The 7,663-nt window shown below is 41.1% G+C and overlaps 1 protein-coding gene across 1 annotated transcript; it reads left to right on the top strand.

Moving 5' to 3' along the window:
* The first annotated feature begins 571 nt into the window (after nucleotides 1-571).
* Nucleotides 572-7,266, top strand: LOC140858816 (large ribosomal subunit protein uL15y-like). Its single transcript, XM_073260098.1, has 2 exons — nucleotides 572-821; nucleotides 7,175-7,266. Exons 1-2 carry the CDS (start codon nucleotides 572-574, stop codon nucleotides 7,264-7,266), a joined length of 342 nt encoding a protein of 113 aa, XP_073116199.1.
* Nucleotides 7,267-7,663: the final 397 nt, after the last annotated feature.

Here is a 7,663-nt window from a genome sequence, read left to right on the forward strand (position 1 = left end):
GTAGCTTTGAATGACATCGATATCGAGCAAGACAAAAACAGAAAGAAGTTCGGCAAACGAAACTCAACACATGAGTAGAAGAGGTAATGGAAAATTTTTTTTTCATTTCATTAGCTAAGTATGCATTACAAAGCCCTGAAGGCCGAAAAAGAAAGATGACAAGAAAAGCAAACCAATGTGGCGACGACCAGGAACCTTCTGACAACATCGACATCGAACGAGACAAAAAAATAAAAGAAGTTCGGCGGACAACAATTTAACACAAAGTGCAGACGAGGTAACAAAAAATTTCCTTTTCATTTTGATTAACACGGTATACATTACAAAGCCCTGAAGGCCAAAGAAAGAAGAACAATACGACAAGACCTGAAAAGAATACATTAGAGACCGCTTCAAGCTTTCGACTTCTCCTTCCAGTTCCATCTTTCCCAGCAGTATTTTTCAGTACGTATGACGAACCCATCGGCTCTCACCCTCTGCCTCGTTCCGCCCCATTACCGAAACCCTAACCCTATGGGGAAAAGAGCGGGATAGAACTCAAGGGGCGGCAGCGGCGACAACGACGGCAACGATGACCTGCTTCAAGAAGAATCAGAAGTACCCCGGTGGCCGTGGTAACGCCGGAGGCATGCACCACCACCATATTCTCTCCGACAATTACCATCCCAGGTACTTTAGCGAGGTCAGCATGCGCTACTTCCACCGCCCCCGCAACAAGTTCTATTGTTCCGCCGTCAGCACCGATCGCCTCTGGTCCCTCGACCCCGACGACGTCAAGAAGCCCACCGCAGCTTATGATGGCAACTCCACCCCCTTGACCGGTGTCGCTCCGTTCAACTACTTCAAAATTCTCAGGCAGGACGCACTCACCGGCCAATTCCGTTATTAAATCCCTGTTGTTAAAGAAATTCTCCCTCAAGTCCCCTTCGAAGCTGTGGGAGCCTTCAGTGGCAGCTCGACAGCCGCTGAACTTGCGGGCCACCGTTTCCCTTCTCCTCCTCCTCTCGATCCATAGCATCCCCTCGAGACGGACCTCCGGGGCAGAAGCCCTGGCGGGAGAACTCCTCGAAAGGGCTCGGGGGACTGAAGGCTCGGCGTCGTAAGGGACGTCGACGGCGAGGGCCGCCCAGGCAACTTCTACGTCCGTGCCTGCAACAAGAGAAAAGAAAGAAGGAAATCCCAAAAAATCGAGAAAGATTGCGAATAAACCCTCGGAAGCTAAACAAACAAAGCAAGAAGAGGAAGGAACAACAACAATGACAAGAGAAGTTTTGGGACCAACCTAGATTGGCCCGACGTAGGCTGGGAGCCGACAGAGATGGCGGGGATTGACGCAAAGAACGCCTAGGGTCGAAAAGGGCGCTGATGGGCGGCAGAACTCTCAGATTGAAGAAAGGCACCAACTGGACTCTCAGGCGAAGTGAAGTCCCTGGAAGGAAGGAGTGGGTTTAAATAGGCAATAGGGCCTAGCACAGTCATGATGGCGGATATCCCTAGGCCGACCAATGCCCGCCACGTGTCCCACTCACCATGGCGTACGGCTGACAGCTGGCAGAGCCATCATTGCACCGTACCTGGAGTAACGCTCCAACGGGAATTTCGAAAAGTCTCTTCGGATCACCCCAATTTGAAAAGACTCCGGCATGCGTGCATTAAATGCCAGAATATCTGAGGGCGGTCGTGCGCATAATTCAAGGGGGCAACTTCGGCTGTAACAACTTCTCTATACTTCCTTCATTCGAAAGTCAAACTCAAAAGTAGAGGAACTGGTGTTGGGTATAAAATACCCCCCAGCTCAAGTTCGTGCCAGGAGTGACCCTCCCGAGATTCTATCGGCATCCGACCTTCGACGACATCTTCCCTAACCTCTCCGACGGCCGAGCTTCCGCAATGTTCCCAAGTTCTGCCGATGGATAAACCCCCACCAGTGTCATCCGGATTCTCCATGACGGACGGACTCCATCCAAGTTTTTACGGTGGTCGACCACCTTCTAGACTTCGTCCGAGCTCCTACGGGAGCCGAACTTCTTCCCCGAACCCCGACTGCAGGTAGACTTCGTCCAGGCTCCTACGGGAGCCGAACTTCAGCCCCAAGCTCCTATCGCAGGTGGGCCTCATCCGAATTCTGGCAAGGGCCGGACTCTGAGCTCCCACCACAAGCGGTCTACTCCGAACTTCTACCACAAGCGGTCTGCTCCGAGCTACCACTACAAGCGGTCTGCTCCGAATTTCTACTACGAGCGGTCCACGTCGGATTTCTACTATAAGCCTTCACCTGAGCTTCTATTGTGAGCGAATTCCTTCCGAACTTCTATTGCAGGCAGGCTTCGGTCGAGCTTCCTCGATAAATGATCTCCATCCGAACTTTTACGGAGATCGAACTCCGACCAAACTTCTGTAGCGGACAGGTTTCGGACGAACTCCTACGACACACGAACTCCAGCAGTCGGACCCCTCCAGCGGATGAACCTCTCCAATGCCATCTGACATCCACTGTCGGTCAACCTTCTATCGAATTCTGCGTGAAATTGAACTTCATCTACGGAAAGCCTCTGACCGAGCTCCTACAGTAAATGACCCTCGCCTGCAGTACTAGCACCCAAGGCACCCAATGGTGGAGGGCTCGCCAGCAACATTCGAGCTCCTCTCAGATGAAGAGCTACCTCTCTCTGCCGGACACCTCAACCAAGCTTTGACCGACAGGCCTGGACTCCCTGGCAGGCCACAGTAATGGCCACGACTCTGCTCCACTTTCTGTGATGGATTCTGTGCGGCTCCACCACTCTCTGGCAAGTCGCGACAACAGACACTACACTCCCCACGACAAGCTCCACGTGGCTCTGAACAGCCCCTGACGCCACTACTCTCCTCAACAAATTCCTTATGGCCTTGAATGGCCCACTACCAAGTGGTTACAAATGTTGCTATCAGTCTGTTGCATCCTCTGCCTATAAAAAGGGGACTCCAGATACGTTATTCTCTAAGCTCTAATCTCTATCTCAAAACTCTACTAAAATTTTCATTCGAGCACTCCATTCTTGTTGAGGCAGAGAACTGACTTGAGCGTCGGAGGATCTTGTCGGAGCACCTCCAACTCCGGTTTAGACTTTCTTTGCAGGTCCTGACAGCGACCGCGACTCCCTCGACTCCAGCTTCTCCAACGTCGGTGGATTTTTGCACCAACACCGACTATAACCAGATTCTTATAGCATTAGAGGACCAAGTGAAGACCACATTTATCTGTCCATTTGAAACTTTTTCCTATAGACACATGTCCTTTGGTTTATGTAACGATCCATCTACTTTCCTAGGATGCATGGTCAGAATCTTTACTGACATGATCGAGAGATTTCTAGAAATATTCATGGATGATTTTTCTATCTTTGGCTCCACATTCTCTGAGTACCTACATCACCTAAGACTGGTCTTAAAAAGGTGTAAGGAGAAACACTGAGTGCTTAATTAGAAAAAATGCCAATTCATGATCAAAGAAGGCATAGTACTTGGCCATATTATCTCAAAGAAGAAAATTAAAGTGGATAAAGTCAAAGTAGATTTGATTGTAAATCATTTATCACCTAAATCAGTCAAAGAAATTTGCTCATTCTTAGGACATGCTGGCTTCTATAGGAGGTTCATCAAAAGTTTTAGCAAAATAGCTCGACCATCGATCAATCTTCTTGGCAAAGACGACAAATTTGATTTCACTTCTGAGTACCTCGATTCTTTTGAGCATCTTAAAAAGACATTGACATCCGCACCCATCATTCACCCATATGATTGGACTTAACCCTTCGAACTCATGTGTGATGCATCAGATCATACCATCTGAGCCATTTTAGGATAAAGAATTGATAAGTTGTCATGAGTTATTTACTATGCTAGTAGGATCCTTAATGATGCGTAGCTTAACTACTCAACCATTGAAAAAGAGTTCTTGGCTATCATCTTTGTCCTTAAAAAATTTAGAGCTTATTTGGTTGGATCACGTGTCATTGTATATACTGATCACTCAGCTATTAGACATCTCTTAACAAAAAAAGATGCAAAAGCATGCTTGATCCGATGAATTTTACTTCTTCAAAAATTTGATCTAAAAATCAGAGATAAAAAAGAAACCAAAAATATAGTGGCTGATCACCTATCTCGATTGACTGATGCATCCTTTAACGAACCATTAATAGAAGTCTTTTTCTGATGAACAACTCATGTCCGTGATCAAAGAACTATGGTATGCTGATATTGTCAATTACTTAGCCATTAGTAGGATTTTCTCTTACTAGACTATTTAGGACAAACATAAATTCTTTGTCCAAGTAAAATATTTTATTTGGGATGATCCATATCTGTTTAAACAATGTGCTGACCAAATCATTAGAAGATGTGTCCCAAACCATAAGATCAAAAGTATCTTATCCTTTTGTCATGACCAAGCCTGTGGTGGCCACTTTGGATTCAAAAAAACTATCGCAAAAGTTCTCCAATATGGATTCTATTGGCCCAATTTATTTAAAGATGCACATGAATACTGTAAAAGCTGCACTAGGTGTCAACAAGTAGGATGGATCACAAAAAGAGACATGATGCCATTAAATCCGATATTAGTTGTTGAGATTTTTGATATGCGGGGTATCAATTTCATGGGATCATTTCCAAACTCTTTCGAGAATGAATATATCTTAGTGGCTATCGATTACGTATCCAAATGGGTAGAGGCTATGCCATGTAGATCGAATAATAGCAAAATTATTATTAATTTTTTTTAAAAAAAATATCCTCTCTCATTTTAAAATCTCTAGAGCCATTATAAGTGATCAGAGAATATATTTTTGCAATCGATCCTTTGCAACCCAGATGAAGAAATATAACATCACCCATAAATTGGCCACACCCTATCACCCCCAGACTAGTGGACAAGTTGAAATTTCAAATTGTCAAATCAAACAAATTCTAGAGAAGACTGTGAGCACCAATAGAAAAGATTGGTCATTGAAGCTAATAGATGCTCTTTGGGCATATCGCATTACCTTCAAAACCAACTTAGGATTGTCTCTTTAAAGGCTTGTGTTTGGTAAAGCATGTCACTTGCCAGTAGAGCTTGAACATAGGGCTATGTGAGCTATCAAAAAGTTGAACATGGAGCTAGACGAGGCTGGACAATATAGGAAGCTACAAATTGATGAACTTAAAAAAATTTAGAATGAGGCATACGACAATGTTAAGATATACAAAGAATGAACTAAAGTATTTCATGATCGAGCAATACTTAGAAAATTATTTTTATCTGGTCAAAAAGTTTTTTTGTATAACTCTCGGCTATATTTATTTTTTGAAAAACTTAGATCTAGATGGACAGGATCCTATATAGTAAAAGAAGTTTTCTCTCATGGGGCTGTAAAGATCAAAAATCTAAGCAATGGTGCTACTTTTAAAGTAAATGGACAACGATTGAAATCATTCTTGGAGTTGCCTACTGAAATTGAGGAGGAGGCTATGGTTCTCCATAAGTCTATTTATTCTGATTGATTCTATATCATGGGTTCAGTCCGGTTGAAGACGATAAACTTAGCACTCTCTGGGAAGCAACTCAAATTTAGCTTCTGTTTTTTGATATCTTTTATATTTTATTTAGGTTAATCGAGTCTTGCTTTGTATCTTTTATAGAAATTTGAGGATAATATTGGCTAAGTTGGGGGGAACTAATTTTGAAAAGACTTCTGGATTAGATGACATATCTCCTTTTTCTTTCTCTTTGTATGCACCTTTCATTTTTTCTTACTCCATTGAGGACAATGTCGATTAAATTAGAAGAGAGAATACAAAATTTTTAAGTCCTCAAGTAAGTTAGTATTTAGTATTTAAACACCTAAGTACATTTAAGAATCGAGTTAAATCAAGTATTTTTTTTAAAAAAAATTGATGTACAGATCAGAGAGTTTGTGAGATATCGAGGGATCAAGTATTAAGAAAACTCAATAAAGAGTTAAGTTTAGAACTTAAACAATTTTTTTTAAGTATTTCTAAATTTTTCTACCAGCATCAAAGAAGAATTTACTTCTCATGAACTTATATAGGATAACTATACATTTCTTCATATATATATATATAAAATATGAAAAAAAAAAAATTCAAGTACTTCATACTGAGTAACCGAGCTTTTTTGTCTAAGCAAGCATTGAGTTTCGCATCAAAAGATATGAAGAGCAAAGAAGCTTTATTGTAAAGCTAGTTTTAACTTGTAGTCTGTTTGATTCGAGCAAGTAAGTCTGAGAGGTATTCTATCTCTAGTGTCCTAAAACCATTTGGTTCAGAAGTCATTGGCTAAACACTCGCTATATGAGTCAAATAGAAAACTTAAGGGGTTAAGACACTCAATAGCGCTACAATGTTAAAAAAAATAAAAAAAAATCAATAAATGAAGGATGAAAATAACAATATACTTGTCCATATGAAATTTAATGATTTAGAGATAAAGATAAGAGTAATTTAAAAAATATTTAAAAAAAATTAATATTTTTAGTTTAACTCCCACATTGATTAGTATTATTACTCTAATGACATATCTCACTCACGCTCTACTGAACATCAGTGGTCCTTTTGAAAAATACTTGATGAAATTTGAAACTTTAAGATAAAAGGTACTTGATTCTAAATTCTTTCTTTACTTGAGGACGAGCAAAGTTCAAATTAGGAGGTGTGATCAGTACATCAAATATGTCATAAAAAGTATTAAAATTTTAATATTTAATTCTTATTATTTTAAATTTAATATTTTTTATATTTTTTTTCAAAAATAATTAATTATGAAGATTTAATTGTAAATCAATAAGCAACAGTCTTTCAACATATGCAGATGAAGCTCATATTCAAATTCAGATCTGTTAGGTGCACGATATGCAATAATTTATGGATGTTTGATAGGAATTCAATGAATAAAAGAAAATAAAAAAAAAAAGAGACTCAAAAGGCATCTCAAAATTAGCTCCAATTCGGCCCAAATTCAAAAGAAATGCAAGCCAAATTCAATCCAAAATGAAATGGGGCCCAGGGAGATTCAAAGCATTAAAAGCTTTTGGTTGGGTACAGCTCATGAAGTGAAGTGGATTGCTAGAGCTCATGGTGGGATTCAAACGGTAACAGTGCGCAACACGAATTTGGTGTGAGTGTGGTGCAGGTCCAGGAGGTTTAAATGTGATCCTGATGGTGTATGCGCAGCATGGTTCACGACTTGGGCAAACGAAGGATTCAAACGGGCACGGCTTATAGGGGGTTCGAGCGGGGCTGATCCAATCGACAGCGGCTTGACATGCAGAGTGGGACATATAGAAATAACGTGGCGTGGCTTTACACAACATAATGCACAAATGTAAAAGCCAGCAAGGAAGCAGGTTGCAGGAGAGTTTTAACGGGATTGAAATATTGAATTTGAGTGAAATTAATCTTCTCCATGAGACACATGCTATTGCAGTCTTTTCTTTGATCCCATATCGGCAAACAATGAAAAGCCCTCCCCTCCTAAAGCCTATAAAAAGGACCCCAAGTTATAAGAGAAAAAGCATCTAAGAGCAAAAAAATAGAGGCAGCAAGCGGCAGCAAAGATAGAGAGAAAATACAGGAGCAAAGAGAGCAAAACAAATTCTTTTAATTTATTATTTTAGATTCT

This window comes from Elaeis guineensis, chromosome 6, assembly GCF_000442705.2.
Source record: "Elaeis guineensis isolate ETL-2024a chromosome 6, EG11, whole genome shotgun sequence".
Lineage (NCBI taxonomy): Eukaryota > Viridiplantae > Streptophyta > Magnoliopsida > Arecales > Arecaceae > Elaeis > Elaeis guineensis.

Bases quoted from the DNA above. Each gene is read 5' to 3' on its own strand.
- LOC140858816 (XM_073260098.1), top strand. From the start codon at position 572: ATGACCTGCTTCAAGAAGAATCAGAAGTACCCCGGTGGCCGTGGTAAC. The intron at 822-7,174 runs GTGTCGCTCCGT...AGTGTGGTGCAG, and splicing joins CAACTCCACCCCCTTGACCG to GTCCAGGAGGTTTAAATGTG.